The 22373-nt window shown below is 45.2% G+C and overlaps 1 protein-coding gene across 2 annotated transcripts in view; it reads right to left on the bottom strand.

The window, feature by feature from the left end:
* LOC136378840 (aldehyde oxidase 2) overlaps window positions 1–18644 on the bottom strand; it is a 94445-nt gene extending 75801 nt beyond the window's left edge. For both annotated transcript variants that reach the window (XM_066346116.1, XM_066346117.1), the window contains exons 1-9: window positions 18439–18644; window positions 15791–15848; window positions 14021–14117; window positions 12722–12830; window positions 11029–11155; window positions 8766–8827; window positions 5539–5628; window positions 2254–2334; window positions 787–931 (exon numbers count right to left, since the gene is read on the bottom strand). In XM_066346116.1, coding sequence (XP_066202213.1) covers window positions 787–931; window positions 2254–2334; window positions 5539–5628; window positions 8766–8827; window positions 11029–11155; window positions 12722–12830; window positions 14021–14117; window positions 15791–15848; window positions 18439–18492 — 823 coding nt within the window. In that variant the 5' untranslated portion in view covers window positions 18493–18644. The remainder of the gene's footprint in view (window positions 1–786; window positions 932–2253; window positions 2335–5538; window positions 5629–8765; window positions 8828–11028; window positions 11156–12721; window positions 12831–14020; window positions 14118–15790; window positions 15849–18438) is intronic.
* Between the last annotated feature and the right edge of the window lie 3729 nt (window positions 18645–22373).

Genomic DNA, 22373 nt, shown 5'->3' with positions numbered 1-22373 from the left:
TCATTGCAGCACCTTAGTTGTTCATTGATTGCTTTCTCATATGTGCCTTGATGGAGGAATGGGGCTACAGCCAATCCAGTGACCCTTTGCTAAAGCCAGAGACCTTGGGCTCAAGTCAGCGACCTTGGGCTTCAAACCAGTGACCTTTGGTCTCAAGCCAGTGATGATGGGGTCATGTTTATGATCCCATGCTCAAGCCAGTGACCCTATGCTCAAGCTGGTGACCTCGAGGTTTTGAACCTAGGTCCTCTGTGTCCTAGGCTGACACTCTATCCACTGTGCCACCACCTTGTCAGGCCAAGTTCTTAAACTGGTGGTGGGTGATAACTGGGTGTGCATCATTAATATACTCATGCATATGTTATATAATTCTATTATATCTACTCACTATTTAGCAAAATCAACATAAAAAAGGACAAGATAAAGTAAACAATAAAAAAAATCCTCTAATACTTTCTTTCCACACCTCAAGGGGTTGCCCACATACTCTCAGGGTCTTGAACTGTGGAGACCATTATAGTATAATGTAATGTAGTATAACATAACAATGCTTATATCATACTTTTTATATTGTTGTTATAATTATTACAACTCATGTATATGTATAATTTATATACAATTATATAATTATATGTAATTATAATATATTATTATGTGTTAATATTTTTATCATAAAGGATGAGGTTTTTATCCTTAAAAGCAGTGTTTATAGACTGAGAGCACAGTAGGGGCAGGTAAGTCCAGCCCGGTGTTAATGGTAGCACAAGAACCGCTGTGACCACTCACCCAGTGAGGTGTTGCCCAGGATGAGAGGGGCTTCGGGGTGTTTCACTTTCAGCTCCAAGAGATCCTTGAGGGTCCCAGGGAAGATCCAGGTAACCCTCTCTCCATGAAAGGTCAGAGTTCTTGTTTCTGGACTCTCTGCGATTCTCTAAGAGCAAATAACAAGTGTGTGTGCGCACATGTGCACACCAGTCCCCCAGGTTAGGCAAGACCCCAGATGGAGGTCTGTTCCTCTAGCCAGATTCAGGAGGTCCACTTGACCAAAAAGATACTACACCCATCGATTAAGACTTAAATTTTCATAATTACATATTTACTCTTTTAGCTTAAGACTTGTTTATAATATGTAGCTCTTTTGAGACAAGTGACAATATGAACTGGCACCTGTCATTGAGCCTTCAGTATAGATTAATTTAACAGAATTTATTATCATGGCTTTAAAAAGCACAATTGTACTAATGCTCTTAAGTTAATATATTCAGCCTGGACTTTCCCTCTAAAGTCCAATCTCATTTATCTAAATGAGTACTCAATGTCTGCTCTTAGATGTGGAATAAGCATTTCAAATTTGACATGTTCAAAACCAAGACCTCATATTTCATCCACTTCCAAGCCCCACAAAAACCTCCCAAAGGAAGACTACTCTGCTCCCGGGGAGGTCTTCTCCTTCTCTGTAAATGGCCACTTTCCAGCAGCCCAAAGCCCCGAGTCAGGCTTGACTCCTCTCTCCTACACCCCACGTCACACCCACTAGCAAAGCCTGTCAGCTCTTCTTTCAAAATATATCCAGACTCCACCTCCTCCTCACCACCTGCACCCCGGCAGCCTGGTCTCTTAGGATGGCTTCAGTGCCCTGACTGGGTTCCCTGCTTCTGCCCTCGCCCCTTCGCACGCTTCTCCCATCCCAGCAGCCAACCCGACCTCGGATCCCGTTACAGCGCAGCTAAGAGCATACCCCTTCTCTGTCCACCCTCCCTGCTAGCTTCTCATCTCACATAGAGTGAAAGCCGTAAGTCCAGTATGGTCTCCCCCAACCCTCCCAGCCAGGCTGGCCCCTGCTCTGTCCCTTCACCAGGAGAAGCATTCTCCCATCCTTCACTCCTATTCACTTGCTGCGCCCACTGCCTGGCTGCAAGTGCTCCTTAGGGTTCATGGACTGGAGTGGCCAAAAAGACCAAGTTAGAAGTTGAGCAAAGCTGTATGGCTTGGGGCAGTTAACAGGGACACACTGTAGATGACAATGATGAGTATAATGATGATGTCACTTAAGAAATAGCCTCAGCTGAGACTTCGGGGTATGTGTCCAGGGTATCAGCCAGGGCTTGGTGAGCTGATTAGGGACAAGCATGTTGACCTGATCAAACCTTACCACAATTTGACAGTTTCACAGGAAGGAAAGGGTGGTTTTAGAAACTGAGTTGACAACCAGTGACATTTAAACAATCACATAAAACACCCAATTCATCTTACCAAGAGTTCTGGGGGAAATATGAGCTCCTGGGTAGGGTCCAAGGGCTGGAACTCGTCCTTTGTAAATAACCCTGTGGAAATCTTTATAAAGGGCAGAAGAAGATGACCTTGTCAGCCCAGTTCAACTGGAAACAGCACTGTAATTATTTACACTAACCAGGCAGAATGAACTTAGTTATAACTCTCCTACTCACCTTGTACAGGGAAGTCGTTCAAACCAAATTGTTTTAAGAATTTTATTGTAAGAGAAATATTGATTTGACACTAATGTGATACTGAAAAAAAGAGTATTCCATGAGATATTTCAAACAGTACCCCATGGAATATCAAGAAAGTCTATGAAAAACTATCAGAGGTTAAATAAATTTGGGATTCAGACCACTATCCTCTCATCTATCATGTCAGGATTCAAAATGCTCAAAGCTCTGAGAGGTCCTGAAGCTTAAATAAAAATAAGCCTAAACATACACGCCCAAGTGTAAGCACACATGCATGCCCCACTCACTCGAATAACCACAGTTAATGTTAATGGAGTGCCTATTTTCTAAGTGCTTTGCACGGATTAGTAGTTTATGGAATCCTCCCATCAACTATACAAAGAAAGTAAATTATTATCTCCATTTCAAACGTTTAGGAAACAAAAGCACAGTGAAAAGTTACCCAAACAGTGATCTTATTTGAATCAAGTATGTTTTAGCTTTGGAAGTCATTCCCAGCAAACAGGCACGAAGAGGTCAGGAAGATGGGGAGAGCACTGTGGGAGCAGGACCAGAGGTCTGTGTAACAGGGTAGAGCATGAGGAGAGATGGAGGCAGACGGATGTGGGCTCCTTCTCAGCTCTGCCACGACTCTAACACCTCCTGTGGAATTGGATGAATATTTTGAGAGGTGTCACAATTAGGTAAAATGGTCTGACATTTGTCTGGCACTCCCCATGTTTTTCTATCACTCTGTGATCTTCTCAGGGTCTAGAAAGAAAGAAAATTGTAATGGTTCTTTGTAAAAGTTCTTAGTAGGACTCCCGATTGAAGCATTATAGGCCAGTATCTGAATGATCGGGCTATGTGTTAGCTGGAATTAGAAGGGTAGGCAGTACCTGGGAGCAATAATGTGATATATCTCTAAAACCTAGAAATAAGATTGTGCCTGAGAGTTAAAGTGCAAAATAAACATCATGAGGAATTAGAAGTTCCCCTGTCAGGCGCTGGGCTTAGATAACTGTTACCTAGTGGAAGATATTAACGTAGCTTAGAGAGAAGGGAGGGTCTGGAAGCAGACATCAGGTCTACCCTGTGGAAGAGAGGGGTCTTCTATAACAGTGGTCCCCAACCTTTTTTAGGCCACAGACCAGTTTAATGTCAGAAAATATTTTCATGGACTGGCCTTTAGGGTGGGAAAGATAAATGCACAAAATAAAACTATGCGACCGGAGTAAAAACTGTGGTATTTTAAAATATAACTGTTGAACTTACGAGACAAGCGTCAAGAGTGAATCTTAGACGGATGTAACAGAGGGAATCTAGTCATTTTAAAAAAATAAAATATCGTTCAGACTTAAATATAAATAAAACGGAAATAATGTAAGTTATTTATTCTTTCTCTGTAAACCGGTACCAAATGGCCCACGAACCAGTACCGGTCTGCGGACCGGGGATCGGGGACCACTGTTCTATAATGTTGCCCCCTTAAGATTATTCAATTGCTCTGCATCCATGCTCACCAAGCAACCTTTTCAAATTGTGGTTTCCTATGTGTGTGTGTGTTTTTAAAACTTAACAATATGAAAGGCCAGTGTATTTGGCAATACACAGAGATGTAACAATAACTCTCATTTTGTAACATTTTACATATTAAACATAGCTTTCTCATATCTTATTTCCTGTGATCCTTGTTTGTTTGTTTGTTTGTTTGTTTTTCATTTTTCCGAAGCTGGAAACGGGGAGGCAGTCATACAGACTCCCGCATGCGCCCGACCGGGATCCACCCGGCATGCCCACCAGGGGGCGATGCTCTGCCCCTCTGGGGCATTGCTCTGTTGCATCCAGAGCCATTCTAGCACCTGAGGCAGAGGCCATAGAGCCATCCCCAGTGCCTGGGCCATCTTTGCTCCAATGGAACCTCGGCTGCGGGAGGGGAAGAGAGAGACAGAGAGGAAGGAGAGGGGAAGGGGTGGAGAAGCAGATGGGTGCTTCTCCTGTGTGCCCTGGCCGGGAATCGAACCTGGGACTCCTGCACGCCAGGCCGACGCTCTACCGCTGAGCCAACCAGCCAGGGCCTGTTTTCTTTTTTTTTTAATTGAGAAAAAACATGTGGCTCAGTGATCATAGTGGCTCAGTGATCATAAGATTTACTTTGTATTTGTGTTTCTCTTTATAAAGGATTATCAGGGGACATCATGTTCTTTGAGTCTGGTTAGAGTGAGTCAGGTGATCCCCAGAGCCTCATCATTGCCCAGATTGAAATCCAAGGCCACAGAATGGAGAATCAGACTTTCAAACGTACTGGCCCCTCCAGGACACTAATTTTCTGTGAAATTGTCATGGGGCTGGCGGGGGGGGGGGGGAGGAGTGCAGCCTATTTTCCTTTGCAACACCCTTGTGTTCATTGCATACCTATTCAGACCAAAATACAGAGACAGTGGGAGGGCAAGTATGGGGACAAGGTAGGTCTAAGGGGTAGAAATAGTTCAGGAGGGAGATGATGGGCTCAGGTTCCTCACGGAGGGAGCCATCTCTATCCTGTTTTCCAGCTTCTCTAAATAGTTCATCTGAGAACTTGGCAAGTGGGTCTCTTTTGGAAACCAGTACTTCTGAGAGAGCAGGGCAGGGACTGGAACATTGCAGGCTGGCCCTCCCAGCTGGGGGGCTATGAAGTCACCACGTGACTTTGGACAGGGTCCCCAGCCTTCCCAAGGCTGCAGTGGCCTTTCCACACAAAGGAGGGAACAGTGATAGGGGACAGCTCTGCACGAGAAGGATCAGGCACAGGAACACACTTCCACCGAGCTGCGGACTCGTCAAGTCTGGGGTTGGTCTTTTTTCTCATCTGAGCTGGGTTTTGTTCTGTTGTTGCAGGATTTCAGAGAGCCGGGAGGAAAGCCAAGGCCTGGGATTTGTTTGTATCTCCACTTTCCCCACCTCCCAGCTGAAAGGGCTTTACTTGTGTGGGCACTTCGACATTTGTAAGTAGAGCAGGGAATGACCAGCAGAACTAACAAGCACAGCGTCAACACTGGGCCAGCCTTAAGCAGCACTCTCAGGGAGACGACAAAAGAAAGGGACTCACGTCACTCTGCTGGCCGTGTGAGGGAGAATCATTCTCTCCCCGATCCAAGCAGCATTTTCCTGTCCCTTTCTGTTCACAGCCATTTGACTCCTAAGAAGGTAGAATGCTTTGAGATGAAATCTTTTTTTTTTTTTAATAGTAAATGGGTGTGTGCCTTGAAAGGTTTGACAATTTAAATGAGACATTTTTCATCACTGTAGATGGTTTCTATTGCGACAGGGATCACCCCAGACCTTTCTTCTTTTCTGCTTTATTTTTAAAGTAAAATAATACATATAGAATATATAAAATTATAGATATATAACATATAAAGAATATGTAATTATAGTATAAAACAATAATACAGAATATAGAGAAGCATAAAAAAATAAACTATCATTACCTTATTCCAATGGAAATATTTTTACAGAATATATATTTGTACTATATTTATAACACAATATACTTTTCATTTTTTCTTTTTGTTCATTTATTTGCCCATTGTTTTGTTTAGTTATTTACCTACTTGTTTATTTTTATTGGGAGACTTTTACCATATCATAAAATGTCTTTAAAATATAATTTTGCTGATTGCATAATAATTCATCTTCTGGATATATATGTACGTATGAAAAATTTGTTGTTGAGGTATATTTAGATTTTTTCCCTACATTTCATAACTATAAATAACATTATAGTAAACATTTCTGTTCATTACTTATACAACTTTGTGTACATCTCTGAATTTTAGGCAAAATTCTAGTGGTAGAATTAATTTATAAGATTCTTTTCAGAGCAATAACTATCATTCTCCAGCATATGTAAGACTCAACAACATTGAATGTTATTATATAAGGATTTAAAAAAAATGAAAAGTAAAAATAAAAAACAAATGAAAAAAAACCATGTTGATAACCAGACATTTGGGATTTGCATGGGACTCACGGGGAATAAATGGACAATGCATTTTAAAGCAGGTTCCCATTTCCTTCTAACTCACGTCTTGTATCCTTTTCTTTACATACTTTTCTCTAAGTATCTAACAAAATAATACTTCTAGACACTCAAGTTCTCAGTTTCTGACCAAATGTCTCATGCTGCCATCTTCCTAATTCTGTTCAAGAAGCAACATGGCCGGACCAGGCAGTGGTGCAGGTTAGAGCAGTGGCCTAGGATGCTGAAGACCCAGGCTCAAAACCCCCAGGACACCTGGCTTGAGCGTGGGCTCCTCTGCTTTGAGCGTGGTCTCATGGGGTCGCCAGCTTGAGCATGGGATCAGAGATAGGACCCCATGGTCACTGACTTGAGCCCAAAGATCTCTGGCTTAAAGCCCAAGGTTGATGGCTTGAGCAAAGGGTCACTGGCTCAACTGGACTCCCCTAGTCAAGGCACATAGGAGAAAGCAATCAATGAACAACTAAGGCCCTGCAACTATGAACTGATGCTTCTCATCTCTCTCTCTTCCTGCCTGTCTGTCTCTCTACATTCCCATCTCTCTCCCTGAAAAAAAAAAAGAAAGAAAAGAAAAGCAAGACAGCTGAGACATAGTAGCAATGAGTGCTTCCCTGTTTACTCAAAGCTCTAAGACAGGGGTCAAGAACCTATGGCTCGAGAGTCAGATATGGCTCTTTTGATGGCTGCATCTGGCTCGCAGACAAATCTTTAATAAAAAAAATAATAACATTAAAAATATAAAACATTCTCATGTATTACAATCCATTTATTTCCTACCGCTCATGTTCATGGTTGCGGATGGCTGAAGCCAAACACAGCTGTCCTCCGGGACAACACCAAATTTTTATTGGATAATGCGTAATGTACACGGGTTGTTGTATGGCTCTCACGGAATTACATTTTAAAATATGTGGCGTTCATGGCTCTCTCAGCCAAAAAGGTTCCCGACCCCTGCTCTAAGAGCTTCCAGATGGGCCATGAGTCAATGATACCAGAAAAAGCCAGTCTCTTCTTGGTCTAGTAGCTAAGAACCTCAAGTGTCCCTGGCAGAGCTTGGTTCCTTTCACCCCTTGAAGTTTCTAGGGCCTGCTGGCTGCAGGGTGGGTCTCTAACACATTTTTGCCTTTATTCCCAACGTCTGTGCCTACAAAGGTGATAACATCCTCATTCCATAAGGAGAGAGCTTTCTTTAACATTCTTTATTTGTATTTCACAAGTGCTTTTCCATTTACACTAGCAGTCTAATGAGTTTATAGCTATTTATTTTCTCAGCTTGTCAATTTCAGCTCTCCCGTGTGGCAGAAGTCTGGGGTGTGCGTGGGGCCCTTCTCTCCCTACCCTGACTTTGTTCTGTACTGTGAGGGGCCTCACACAGCCTTGTGAGTACCCCAGCCTGAATGACCAAGTTCTGTCCATTCGCCCCCAAAACAGCTAGTGGTTTGGCCATCCTTTGACCTAGGGGTACGCACACTGGCTGTTATCATCTGCTCTAGGATGATGGACGCAGGAAGATGTGTCAGGCCTGGGAATGGGGTCAAGACCAGATCTGGGTCATAGTCCAGAAAAGAGGTGAAGGCTTCAGGTGAACAAGTTATCTTGAACTCATGGCCTCTTGGGGGTGGCTGTAAGAGGACCAGTGAGGAATCTTTCAAAGTGTGGCATCCCCCTTGCTTGGGTCTAAGGGTGGTACTGCCCACAACAGTCCTGCCCTCAAGAGTGGGCGATCAGACGTGCCCTGCTGGTCTCCTCATCAAACGCTAGTCCCAGTGTCAGCAACATTATTAATAACAGTAGGAACTATTTGTTGAGCCCTTCTGAAGTGCCAAGCAGGACTTTGCGACATGCTCGGCCACGATTTCTCATTTGATCCTCACATCAGCCCAGTGAGGTGTCCTCATTTTGTTGAGGAAACTCCCTGTGCCTCTGGACTTGGGGTGAAGTTTGGATTCTAGGCTGCATATTTGGCTTCCTTATTTGCTCACACTTTCGCAGCTGGTTGGATTTTTGGAACAAACCTTGCCTCCCTAAAGAAACTCCACGCCCTTACTTGTGTCTTTGGGTTTGTCTGGTTCTAATACCTTGCTAAACTTTCATGGAAGATGTCTGGAAGGCTGGTTCTATTACCTGACTTCCCCCTGTGGTGTGACTCCCTTGAGTCAAGTTGGAGCTAACTCACTTGTCTCCCTTACAGACTGTTTAGACAGTTTAAAAAATTCAACTCCTATATTTCCAGCCTTAACCAGCTATCATTGTCATTCTTACTCTGGAAGGTGTTCCCATAGTCACCTACTCACCATGCAGAAGGTCTTTCCACTCTCAAGAATTGGCCGATACCCAGTGCAGCGGCATAGATTACCTAATAAAATAAGAAACATGATTATCAGTAGGCTTTATATTTACTGGGTTTTATTGAAAGTTAAAACAGATGCAGGTATTTTTCAGATTATTTAAATATCTGCCAGATTGTTCAATGTTTTTTTCTCTTCTTAGAATATTATCTTTTTCGCTATCTCAATTCCAGTTTTATTCTTTGTCTTAGAGAAGATGATAGTCTATTTGGTGATTTCAACATATATCTATTGACAGCAACTATATCTCTGACACTATGGAAGATATGGGGACCCTGAAACCCAGAAAATTTAGGCAATTTTTAAAGCACTATATGAGCAAAGTAACAGTTTGTTCGAAGGGCTCCTCGTGGTTTTTAGGTCCCTGCATTATAATTTCCTGAAGTGTTTATTAAATATGCGCCTGAACTGGAATGGGTCCAGGAATCAGCACTTACGAGGTCTGAGAATAATTCCACTCTATGGTAACGCTGGAGAAACTCAGGTTTCCAAGGATAAAGGCATAAGGTGGGGGTGGAGGAGGGTCAATGTGAAATACGATTCATTTGGGAAGGCTTCACAAAGAAGCCTGGGCTGGAAGGATAAGCAAGCAGTAGGTTGGTGGAGGAAGGGGGCATTCAGGGTTCATGGAGCAGATGAATAAAGGTGCAGAAGTAAAAATGTGCAAAGTAATTGGGGGCTGAGAGGAGACTGGCCAGGAGAGAGTTGTGTAGCAGAGGAGGAATCATGAATTAATGAGGCCAGTTGGACTTCTCTGAATGCCTGGTGAAGGAGGTAGGCTTGGCCACATTTGAGGGGGAGGAGCTTGGCCACACAGTGAAAGGACCCATGGAAGGCGGAGATTTTAGATGATGTGCTCTGATTTTCTCTAACGAAGCAGAGAGAGTAAAGGAAGTCCACTAGCAACTGGCAGGTTAGGAGAGTATGTATGTCTGCACTCGCATTTCAGACCTCAGTCTAAGAATTGGTGGGTCTAACAAATGACTAGTTTAAGGGCTATTGACACTTGAAAAATGATGTTACTAATCCTGTAGAAAGGATATGTTTATGAACTCCTCTATTAGTAACTTAAACCTACTCCAAATAGTAAAGGATTCTTTTTATATGTGAAGGGCTGGTATGACTCGAATTGTGTCCCCTCAAGAGATATATTGAGGTCCTAACCTCTGGACTCTGTAAGTGTGACCTTATTTGGAACTGGGGTCTCTGCAGATATACTCATGTTAAACTGAGGTCATACTGGATTAGAGCATGTCCTAATCCAGTGACTGGTGTCCTTATAAGAAAAGGGATTTTTGCCCTAGCCAGTTGGCTCAGGGGTATAGCATTGGCCTGGTGTGTGGAAGTTCTGGGTTCGATTCCGGCCAGGGCACACAGGAGAAGCGTCCATCTGCTTCTCTCCCCTCCCCTCTCTCCTTTTTCTTTATCTCTCTTTTCCCCTCCTGCAGCCAAGGCTCCATTGGAGCAAAGAGTTGGCCCGGGCACTGAGGATGGCTCTTTGGCCTCTGCCTCAGGTGCTAGAATGGCTCTGGTTGCAATGGAGCAATGCCCCAGATGGGGAGAACATCGCCCCCCTGGTGGGTATGTCAGGTGGATCCTGGTTGGGTGCATGCAGTAGTCTGTCTCTCTTCCTCCCCTCCTCTCCAGAAAAATACAAAAAAAAGAAAGAAAGAAAAGAGAAAATAAAAGGGATTTTGGACATTGACATGCGGGGAGATGGCCGTGAGAAGACGGAGCTGAAGACTGGAGTGATGACTCTGTGTGAGTCAGGATGCTTGCCCACTAGAAAGTAGGAAAAGGCAAGGAAGAATCCTCCTCTAGGGTCCTCAGACTTGATTTCAGAACCTCAGCTCCCAGCACTGAGAGAATAAACTCCCGTTGTGTTAACCCCCCCAGTTTGTGGTAGTTTGGTATGACAGCCCTGGTGAAGACAGCCAGATTAGTCACTGCGTGCAGACGTGAGGGTGTCAAGATGGAGACGTGGTCCCCACGCACTGTGTTAGTTCTGTGCAGGTCGCTTCAGCAAATGCTCTGGTAAACAGGGTACAGCTTGACATTCTTCTCTCTTGGGTGCATTGTAGCTACTCTGGGAACAACCAAGGGGGGTCCCGAGTGGGGCTAGGGTGACATTGTGGGTGGGGTGGAGCAGCCTGAGGCACACATCCCACCTGACCGTGGGGGTGGTGAGTGTCCTCTGTGTCAAACCTACCCGCCAGGGCCTCCATGAGCTGCTCCTCGGAGGGCTGGGGGTGGTTCCTGAGCAGGGCGTACATGGACATCACCATCCCGGGCGTGCAGAACCCACACTGCGTGCCGTGGCTCTTGGCGATTCTCTCCTGGAAGGACACACACGTGGTCACAGGTCCTGCCTTCCTGCTGCCAGCACCTCTCACCAGGGCCCACATCCTGCATCTCCCCCATCCGTCCGGGGAGAGCTCACTCCCTAAGCAGATACCCCTCCCCTCCCAGTGTCCCCTTTCCTACTCTGCTCCTGGGAGAAGTGATGCAGAAGCCATTTTCTGTTATTAGACTCACTTCTCAAGCTCAGATGCCCAGATCCTTCTAATTGGGAATCAGCAGTGTGCAGCCTCTCTTTCCAGAGTGAGAAGAAGTCTCCAGAAATCAGTAATTATAAGGAAACTATAAGTTTCAAAAAACAGTTTGCTTAAACACCTCTACATTTTGACCAGTTTAGTTCTGACCATAGGTCATGTCTTTTTTATTAACTTGGAGACTATATACTGTTAACCTTATGGTACTTTCTTATTTAAATTCTTTTTTGTTGGCTCAAAGGAGCTTTTTTTTAAATTTTAATGGGGTGACATTGATAAATCAGGGTACATATGTTCAGAGAAAACATCTCTAGGTTATTTTGACATGATTATGCTGCATTCCCGTCACCCAAAGTCCAATTGTCTTCTGTCACCTAACCGGTTTCTTTGTGCCCTTCCCCTCCCCCTCCCCCTCCACCTCGTAACCCCCACACTCTTGTCCATGTCTCTGAGTCTCATTTCAAAAAGAGCTTTACTTTCACAGGTCCAAGATTTTGGTCTGTGTTTCAGATGCTCACTATTTGGAATGTATTCCGTGGACCTGAGGTGTTGGCTCACCTGGGAGCTTGTAGGAAATGCAGACCTCACTCAGACCTCTGCTCTAAACTTCTGACTCAGAATCTGCATTTTAAATAGCTCCCTGCTGATCTGTAAGCACATTAAAGTTTGGGAAGTCCTGCTCTACATTTCACAATGTAATATAACCCTAGCAGTCAGGTTTATCAACCTTGGTGTAAACATCCTCCATGAACTCTGTGTGGTTGTTTGCCTCGGCTGACTTCCCTGGAATCCGTTTCACATGGTTAAACCCAGGCTCCTCCTGCCTTGAAGGACTCAAAGAGTTGGTGGGTCTGGACCTATGACTCTCCAAACCCCTGAGACGATGTCACAAGAATCAATGTGTTTCTACCAACACACGTCGCAGGACTCTGAAAGCCGGACTCTGTGCTCCAGCTTCGAGGTCAGCTTTGGAGAAACAATTGCAGGTGATTCCATATTTACTCCCAAGACTTCCATGTCACAGGAATGTCATGTGAATTTTATCCTGTTAGCTTCTGAGACATTTATTTTATTTATTCTGCATCATAGTCCAGTAGGCATTAATCAAGGTTTTGAAAATCCTTTTTATCATTCAAGTAGAAAAAGTAAATAAAAAGATGATCATTAAGAAAACATGATGGATTTCCAGCTTTCTTTTAAACCACTAAACAGATACTATTACCTTGACCAACAGGCAGCCAAAGTTTCTGCTCGTCTGGCCTCCACCGAGCAGCCCCCGGCAGCCTTGTCAGGTCAGCATTGGTTTCAAAGAGACAGCCAAGAAGTGAGGATATCAGCACATGCTCTTACCTGCACGGGGTGCAGCCTGGTTTGTGTGCTTCCCACACCTTCCACAGTGGTGACAGCAGCTCCGTGCAGAGAGCAGATGGGCACCAGGCACGCAGTGACAGAGAAGTGCCTTTGGGTGAGAAGGACAAGGAAAATCAAGGGGAGTAGCATAGTCTTGCCTCCTGGGGAAGCTGGGAACCAAGAAGGGCAGCAGGACCCCCGCCCCCGGGCCTATCACTCAGCCTGGGAGATAGAGAACTGAAGGGGCCACAGGGAGGAAGAACTTAGAGTCCCCTCTGCTGACTCTGTGCTGTCTGTGAGAAGTGGGCACCCTCCGCGGGAATATGGGCATTCTGAACTTCAGAAAAAATTTCCCAGCCCAGAACAGACTACCTGGGTCTGGACTTAAGGGAGCGGATTTGTGTCACAAGGAGTAGGGCTGGACCTCAAAGGATTTTCATTAAGACATTGATCCCATAACAGGCAAAAAGCACACTTATGTCTTTCACCCATATTTGTGAAATATTTTTGCTCGTTAATATAACCCTGTATAACAGGTGTCCCCAAACTACGGCCCACGAATCTAATGCGGCCCCCTGAGGCCATTTATCTGGCCCCCGCCGCACTTCTGGAAGGGGCACCTCTTTCATTGGTGGTCAGTGAGAGGAGCACTGTATGTGGCAGCCCTCCAACGGGCTGAGGGACAGTGAACTGGCCCCCTGTGTAACAAGTTTGGGGACCCCTGCTGGATAAGGTCACTCAACAGTATTGGATGGCTTGTGTTCTGAGGTCGTTTCTTGACTTCCTGGGCTAGTGGATTTGGGAGCAGCCCAAGTCCTGGAATCTGGTCCTTACATTGGAATTATGGCCCAGGCCCCTGCTCTGCAGGGTTGGTCTAGTGAAGTCCAACTGTAGGAAGGGCGTTAGTGTCAGCCAAAAAGTCATGCATTCAAATCCTTGTTCTATGACTTACTAGTTGTATGACCTTGAACAAGTCACTACATATTGTTGAGCCTCAGTTTCCTCATCTGTAAAAGGAATGATTGGCCTAAATTGGTGTTTTTACATTTAGGATGCACAGATGGGCCTTGGGAGATCCATGATCTCCCTGAAACTGTGTGCAAGATATAATTAATTTGTGTATTTTCTGAGTATGAGTATATAGCTTTTATCAGATTTTAAGAGGGATCTAAGATCCAGAGATAGTGAGAATCACAAGACTGGGAGGTCCTTGGAGACCGGCTTTAGTTGTGAAACGAGAATACAAGCCTGGCAAAGAAGCAAAGCCTTCTCTGGCCTTGGGGTTTCTGGGCAGGATACCTGATCTTCTTGGACACAGGGTCACACTTAGACACCATCACGGTACAGGCCCCACAGCCTCCTCTTCCGCAGGCGTACTTGGTTCCTGTGAGACCTACTGGAGGAGGTGGTCAAGGAGAAGTGCGAAGGTAGACATGTTGCATCCATTATAGCTGCCCCCTAGGCTGTCACGAGTGGGGAAAGTCTTCTTTGGGTGTGGGGGTTCTGGGTCTGAAAAGTCATTCACCTTCCAGTCTCAGTAAAAGCCACTCCGTACCTTACCAGCTGTGTGACATTAATTATCCTCTCCCTGCCTGTTTTCTCACTTGCAGAGAGGTCAAGCAATACCTACTTTATCTTTGCATGCTTATAAGCATCTCATAGGATAAGGGATGTAAAAGTAAAAGCCCTTTGAAAAAGTCTATTTTATTTTAAGTATTCTTTGGGGGTCTAATCAAATAGTTAGAAGAGAGCTTGTTCTGAGCAGTCGAGTGCATTGCTAGTTTTGCCCAGTGATCTGTAGGCATGAGAGTGATCCTTCGGGGAGAACTCCGACTTATTTTCATATACCACCCTGAGTACCCCTCTCCGCCTGTGTGGTCCAGGTTTAATTCTAGGTCTAGGCTCAACATCTGCACCCTCTCTTTAGTCAGCCTTCTCTCTAATTGTGGGTCCATTTCCACAAAATTGAGGGGATTTGGCATCGCTGACTTCTTTTTAAGGTCACAGAGCTTATTCATTTAAATTGAGTCATAACCTCAAATGTTTATCAGAGAGATTATGTGAACGAGTGGAGCGGGCTGGGTGTAACAGGAGAGCTCATGCTGCACTTCGGGGACTAGGGACAGTCCCCACTCACCTTTAAACAAGGCTGTAGCCATGCAGGAATGATTATCTTCACATATTTTATGAGAAGCTATAAATCCTGTTTGTTTGTTTGTTTTTTCTAATATAAGATTTCCTAATTTCTAAACATTGACAACTAATTAAAAACTATGTGGGCTTTTAACCAATGCTTAAGGGCCGATTCCCTTAATTTATCATTTCTTTTTAAGCTGTCTTGAGTGATCTATCAGGTTTATCAATTGAAATATGTTTACTATAATAAAGATCTAAATTTCAGAATATAAGGCCCTGGCTGGGTGGCTCAGTTGGTTGGAGTGTTGTCCCAACATGCGGAAATTGTGAGTTCGATTCCCGATCAGGGCACACACAGGAGTCAACCAATGAATGTATAAATAAATGAAACAACAGACTGACGCTTCACTTTCTCTTTGTTTCTTTCCTGTCTTCTATCTCTAAAAATCAATTAAAAATATTTCCAAAAAAAAAAATAAATAAATTTGAGAATATAAAATGGGGGAAAATCTGCTTCAAGGAAACAGATGTAGGAAAAGGCAGTCTTTTTCCGATACAGAGTCTTCGTGAATCTGAAAAATTTGGTCTCGTTCCAGAGCAGAGACCGTGAAACACAAGCCTCTATTACATAACAACTCTCCTGGGGTCTGGAAGGCCCTTAAAGGGGTAATTACTGCTGAAATAAAGAGCTTAGTTTTTATTTCACTGCAATTAAATCAAGATATAAGAAACTCTGGGAAAACTTCATCCTCTGTAAATAGCTCAGTTATCTTAATACCTCTAAAATTATTGCCAATAGCAGAGAGAGAGAGAGCCAGGGTCAAGGGGGACTGACTGACTGGGAATGGAGAATTTGCTTAGCTTTTATAATCACAGTTGGCCTGATTTTTAAGGCAAACATAGACATGGTCAAAACTTTGATCAAAAGGGTTCAGTTCTGTCGTAGGAAGGTCAGCAGCGTGACTTCTGGGTCTGCATTCTTCTCTATCACCTGTGTCGAAGACAGAAAAGAGATTGTTATGGGGACTCAATCACCGACCCAGCGGAATGTCTGTCGTGGTCCGCTTGATTTAGGGGCTGTGATATGATATATGGCCTGATTCCGTCTGCCCCTGCTTTCTTGTGATCTGAGGGCCTACAGCCTTCACACACATTCGCAGAGCAGGAGACTGGCACGCAAGTGCGGCAACTATGCCCTTTGACATGATGAGAGCTGGAACCACTGCTGTGGAAAGGTGCCCTGCGAGCTGTGTTCTTCATGTTTGCCGCACTATCAGTTTTTACGGAATCTTCCAACCTTGTCTTTCATACTCTTGAAATAGTTCAAACTGTGGAGAGGCTTGGATGGTGTGTGTGTGTGTGTGTGTGTGTGTGTGTGTGTGTGTATGTTTAATGGAGGGTTCTGGAAAGAAAGATAGGTAGAAAGTTACTTACTCTGGTGCCTCTGAGACACCTCTAGTGGGGAGTACGTTTGCTGACATCAGGGATGATAGAGTTGGTGGCAGAAAGGGGAGGTGCAGAGGGCTGAGAGATCCTGGAAAGGCCCCAGGGTGAGCTGGCATGGCAGAGGAGCTGGAGGTGAACCTTGTTTCCCCAGCTCAGGACCCCAGGGCAGCTTTGGTGGAACAATAGAATTTCGCCCTCCCTCATCTTAAACAGTGGGATGTTTAGCACTAAAAGCCATGGAGGGACCTTGCTTGGCAGTTCCTTTCCATTTGCTTATTTGGGGATATTTCCTTTGACTTTGTATTGGGGTGTCCTGCAAACACCTCCAGCCATTCTCTTGCACTGGAGGAAAGACAGATACAGCTACCCATATTAGGTTCTTCCATTCTCTCCAGAAGAAACACATGAACTTGTGTAGACCTCAAAGAATAAAACAGTACAGGAAGATGCTTTCAAGTGAAGATATTGAAATTCAACAGCTTGCTGGATCCATAGGCGGATCTTAATCAACACAAGAAGAAGCTCCTCTTTGCCAGCCCCCTCAGGTCCTTTAAAACGTCTACTGACAATATGACTGGATAATACTTTTATTATCTCTCTGACTCCTATTCCCACCACACACACCTATATTTTCTCCAGTTTCTGACTTATTCATTATTTTAGTTGCAGCCACTTCATTTTGGGCTTATGCTCACAGAGGATACGGAACAGAAAATAGAGGAAGAGGAAGGACCTCTGAAGTCTAGGGCAGTGGACAAGTGAGTAAGGCCCAGCGCATAAGTGATCATTTTGGAAGGAGGTATTGTGGCTGCTGGCTGTGAAGACTGGATTCAGGATAGAGGGTGAGAAAGGGGAATTCTATGGACATGACCAAATTCTAATCAGGTTTGTGGGAGGGGAAGGCTGAGGGGCCCTGGAGGACAGCGAGTGAGACCCCAGAGAAGCCACCTGCTTTGGGAGCTACAGAATGGTCCCACTGAGAAACAGATAGGGACTCAGGAGAGGAGGGGGCCTGGCAGAGGACAGAGAGTTAACTAGTGGCCTGTGTGGCCTGATGGTGAGGACAGGAGGGGAGGATGACAGGGAAACTGACAAAGGGAGACCCCCCTCTCCTTGTCATATAGGTTCCTCCTGAAAATTAGCCCAACCCAGGGAAAGAGGGTACTCAAAATGGATGGCAATTACCTTTCAACCAATTCTGTATAACAGAGACACAACAGAAAAATTAAGTGGATTAAGAGAAAAAAAAAGAAAGCTCTGTTTCTTCTCCTCCTGAATTTGAAGATCAAGATATACTGCTGGAGCCTGACCAGTGGTGGTACAGTGAATAGAGCATCGAACCGGGAGATTGAGGTCTTAGGTTTGAAACCTTGAGGTCACTGGCTTGAGCACAGGCTCATCCAGCTTGAGCATGGGCTCACCAGCTTGAGCATGTAGTCCTAGCTTGAGTGTGGCATCATTGATACGATCCCACGGTTGCTGGCTTAAGCCCAAAGGTCACTGGGTTGAAGCCCAAGGTTGCTGGTTTGAGCCTGAGGTCACTGGCTTGAGCAAGGGGTCAGTGGCTTGGCTGGAGCCCTCAGGTCAAGGCATTTAAGAGAAGCAATCAATGAACAACTAAAGCGCTGCAATTATGAGTTGATGCTTCTCATCTCTCTCCCTTCCCATCTGTTGCAAAAAAAAAAAAAAAAAAGATATGCTACTAGATAATACTACATAAAGTGCTTCCAGTATATCAGGCTCAGTGTAAAGTGATTTACAAACATTGATGGGATTCCTAATCAGTGAAAGGGGCATCTCTCTTTTAATCTTGACAGCCACCATTGGAAGTGGATTCTGAGGGTGGGTACTCTGAGGCTCAGGGAGGAGAAGGAACTTGCATAAGTTCACACAGTAAATGGCAGTGCTGGATTGAAGCCAGGACACATGCAATGGACCCCATGCTGTACTGCCTCCCCACATCCCAGAGGCTGAGCCCCGGCTTAGTGGGAAACAGGCCCAATTAGTATGGGTTCCCAGTCCCTGGCTTCTTGTCCCTGACGGAAGGGGCTTCAACGCAAATGGGCCACAAAGACTCCTCTCAAGTTAGTAGTTTCCATCTGGCTCAAGCCATGGTGGTAACACCCAACACTTACCTTCCTTCCATTCACAAAGAAAACCAACTCATCCGATCTGGACACGGAAGACATTGCACCTGTAAATAGGTTTCGTCTTACAACTCTAGCTGGGAATGTTTTTTGGCATCTGCCACGGAACTGAGCACAAAGAATTTAGGTCCAAGCTCTGAAATCCTTTCTTATCTGGAAGCTGGCAGTTAAGAGTCCCAGGGAGCCGGACAGGAAGAGGAGACTCCTTGGCTTCCCGGCCTTTTAAGTCAAGGGTGGCTGTGTGGCCCCGCCCCTCACCTCGTGCTCACCCTGCCTCCCACCAATCCTGACTTCAGAGCTTGCGCTGTACACAGTCCCCACCTCTTCTTGTTTTCTTTGAAGTGGCAGGGCTCCAGTGTAAAAACCATAAACAACCATTTAAGCTTAAACCCACTAGGTACACTGCCTTAGCCCCAGGAATACATCCTGGATGGATTTCTTTCTTCTCAAAGAGAGCTAGAAGCAGATCTCCCACTTTCCCCAGCTCTTATCTTATTCTAGTTGCAGAAATGTCTCCTCGTAGGAAAGCATATGGATAATTCCAGTCTGTGCCCTAAAGTGAGGTGTTGCATCCACCCAGCCCCTCTATACCCTCCCTTCTTTCTCCCTCACCTGCAGGGTTAGTCCATTGGAAAATAGTGATCTAGTCAAGGCAACCATTTTATAGATAAATAAACAGAGGTTCAGACAGCTAAGATCAGTAACTCAGTACCATGCAGAAAGTAAGTAGCAAAGTGGGAACTAAAACCAAGATCTGAATTAAATCAACCGTGAGTGTATAGACAGGTTCCTGGATAAAAATAAAAATATCGTTTTTGATCCTTATGATTATCTCTAGTTAGATATCTGTAGACAAAATCAAGCAGTTCATATTCTTTCAACTAAAGCAATGCCCGGGACTTGGCCTTGCATGTGGGTGGTGCAGATAGCCACTCAGCTGGTCTGGTTTCGGCAGAGGACACAAGATCGCTCTGTTCCCAATACTTTCTTCATGAGTGTTTGGAGCCTTTGCATGCCTTCATTAGAGTCAATTCTTTGTCTTCAGGCAAGCTCTTTGTGTGACAGTGCCTCAGGGCAGAGACAGCAAATACCGGGGTGTCCCTCTTGACCTGGCTAACTAAGGAAGATCTTTCCCATTCGGTCCAGAATTGGCTTCAGACTTCTCATTACAGAGCTAGTCCAGAATCATTTCTAATCGAATGCAGTGGGAAGCTTCCAACTGTCTTTATAATTCTAATGCCTAGATGATAGGGGAGCCCAAAACTGAAATATTTGACTTCAGCAATAGTAACTTTTCGTTGTAGTGAATGGGGGATGTGTAAGGGTTAGGAACTAGATCATCTGCTTGCTAGTCTCTCCTAATGGCTCCCTGGCTTTTACTTTGAAATGAAGCACAAAGTTTACCTTTATAAGAATGTCAGGAAAAGCTTACATTGGGGAGGGACCTGACAATTACTGGAGTTTACATCACAATAGTTTTTTATAAAAGCCCTGCCACAGGATTAACTGTGAAAAGTTAAAGCCTGTAAATTATTTAGAAATTTAGTTCAATTCTTCTTTTAAAATTATTTTTTACTAAGTGAGAGGGAAGCAGAGACAGACTCCTGCCTGCGCCCCAGTGAACCTACTGACCGGGATCCACCAGCAGGCCCCCTCCTGGGTGAGGCTCTGCCCATCTGGGGCTGCTGCTTTGTTGCTTGGCAACCAAGCCACTTAAGGCCTGAAGTGAGGCTGTGGAGCCATCCTCAGCAGCCAGGGCCAACTTGCTCAAACTGAGCCATGCCTGCAGAAGGGGAAGAGAGAAAAAAAGAGAGAGAGAGAGAGAGAGAGAGAGAAAGAAAATGAGAGAGAGAGAAAAGGGGGGAGGGGTAGAGAAGCAGATTGTTGCTTCTCCTGTGTGTCCTGACCACAAATCGAACCTGGGACTTCCACATGCCAGGCCAACGCTCTACCACTGAGCAACCAGCCAGGGCCTTAGTTCACCAATCTTAAATCTTTACTTTGTATCCTAAGAAAACAGGGAGTCTTTCCACACATAATTCCCAGAGGCAAACGGTCTCAGAGGCTCCAGGTCCCAGCTGTTCCTGGGAGACACCTGACCGTGGCTGTCTTGAGGATTTACCAAGGACACTAGGTGGGACCATGCTGATTGGGTCTGTGCTACACAGAAGACTTTGCAGAGGAGATGTTTCTGCAGCTGAACCCCCGCCTTTTGCATGTTGTTATGTAACTAACAACATGGACTTTTTTCTTTTTTTCCCTTTTGCTCCTGAATCCCATAAACCCCACCAGCACCAGGCGAGTATTAAGGCAGGTTTTTGAACGAGACTCACCTGCCTTCTCAGTTGTTGCAATTGACGACACAGCTTATTCCTCCTGGTCCTCGTCTCTCTTTATTGGCTCTAAGGGTGACGGGTAACCCAGAATTCGGCTTTGTTTTCTGGTTACACAAGAGCCAGGCATACCTATCTTCGTGTAACTGGAGGTGAGTGTTCATGCATGTGTGCATGTGTTTGTGCGTGTATGTGAGCGTTTCATATGTGTTATAATATTGCTGAATAAATCCACAACAGGGTTATGAGAGGAGAAGCTGGAGATGATGCTGTGAATAGGGAGGGCCTCAGATCAGATAGTTGTTTTTTTTTTTTTGCATAAGCTAATTTTGCTAAAATTAACCCCAGTAGCTCTCTGAGGCCTAGAGCATGAGGACCAAATTCCTTGGCCCAGTGTTGAAAGCCCTCCAAAATCTGGGCCTGTTCCTGGTCTCAGGCTCTTTTGTTCTTTACAAACAACTCCTGCTCCAGCCAAACTACTCTTCTCATCATTCTTCTGCCTTAATTTATCTGGCATTTCTCCACTGGACACCATTTACTGGCTTCCCATCACATTTAGCAAAGCCCATAAGCTTTCCATGGAGGCCCCTTGGGGTCGGCACCACCCCTTCTCTGAGCACATCGTCAGCCACTATCTTCATTGTTCACAATCTCTGCCATATTGAACCTTTCCCTGTCTCTCTCTCTTTTTTTTTTTTTTTTTTCATTTTTCCAACGCTGGAAACGGGGAGGCAGTCAGACAGACTCCCGCATGCGCCCGACCGGGATCCACCCGGAATGCCCACCAGGGGGCGATGCTTTGCCCATCTGGGGCATCACTGTTGCATCCAGAGCCATTCTAGTGCCTGAGGCAGAGGCCACAGAGCCATCCCCAGCGCCCAAGCCATCTTTGCTCCAATGGAGCCTCACTGCGGGAGGGGAAGAGAGAGACAGAGAGGAAGGAGAGGGGGAGGGGTGGAGAAGCAGATGGGCGCCTCTCCTGTGTGCCCTGGCAGGGAATCGAACCCAGGACTCCCGCATGCCAGGCCGACGCTCTACCGCTGAGCCAACCGGCCAAGGCCGACCCTTTCCCTGTCTTTTGAATGTGCTAAATAATTTCCTGTCCCAAGGCCTTGGTACATGTTATGTATTCTGCCTTGATTTTTTTCTCAGACTTTGGCAGGGTTGGTGCCTTCTTGTTATTTGGGTCTGAGCTCTTCCTTGATCACTCACTCTGAAGTCACACCTCCGCCATGCTCTCTTCTTTCACCCTGTCTCACTGTCTTCGTAGCTTTCATTACCGCCTGACATGGTAGTACCTTATTCACCTATGTGCCTTCTCAACTGGAATGTAAGCTCCATGAGGGCAGGGACATTTCTGTATCCCTGAGCCTAGAATGGTGCTTACCACATAGCAAATGCCTAACAGATATTTGTTGAGTGACTGAAGAGGCTCTTCCAAGTCTGCAAGGACAACCCTGTTCTTGTCCTGCTGTGATCACCTTCCCTCCCTCTTTACCATCAAAAAGCAACATCAAGCCTCCCATCTCTCCTTTTCCTCAATGCCAAAAACACCTGCAGATGCAAATGATGACTTTTTTTTTTTTTTAC

The sequence above is a fragment of the Saccopteryx leptura genome, chromosome 7, assembly GCF_036850995.1.
Source record: "Saccopteryx leptura isolate mSacLep1 chromosome 7, mSacLep1_pri_phased_curated, whole genome shotgun sequence".
Classification (NCBI taxonomy): Eukaryota; Metazoa; Chordata; class Mammalia; order Chiroptera; family Emballonuridae; genus Saccopteryx; species Saccopteryx leptura.
The sequence above is the reverse complement of the archived record's forward strand: the minus strand, read 5'-3'. Positions and strand labels throughout refer to the sequence as shown.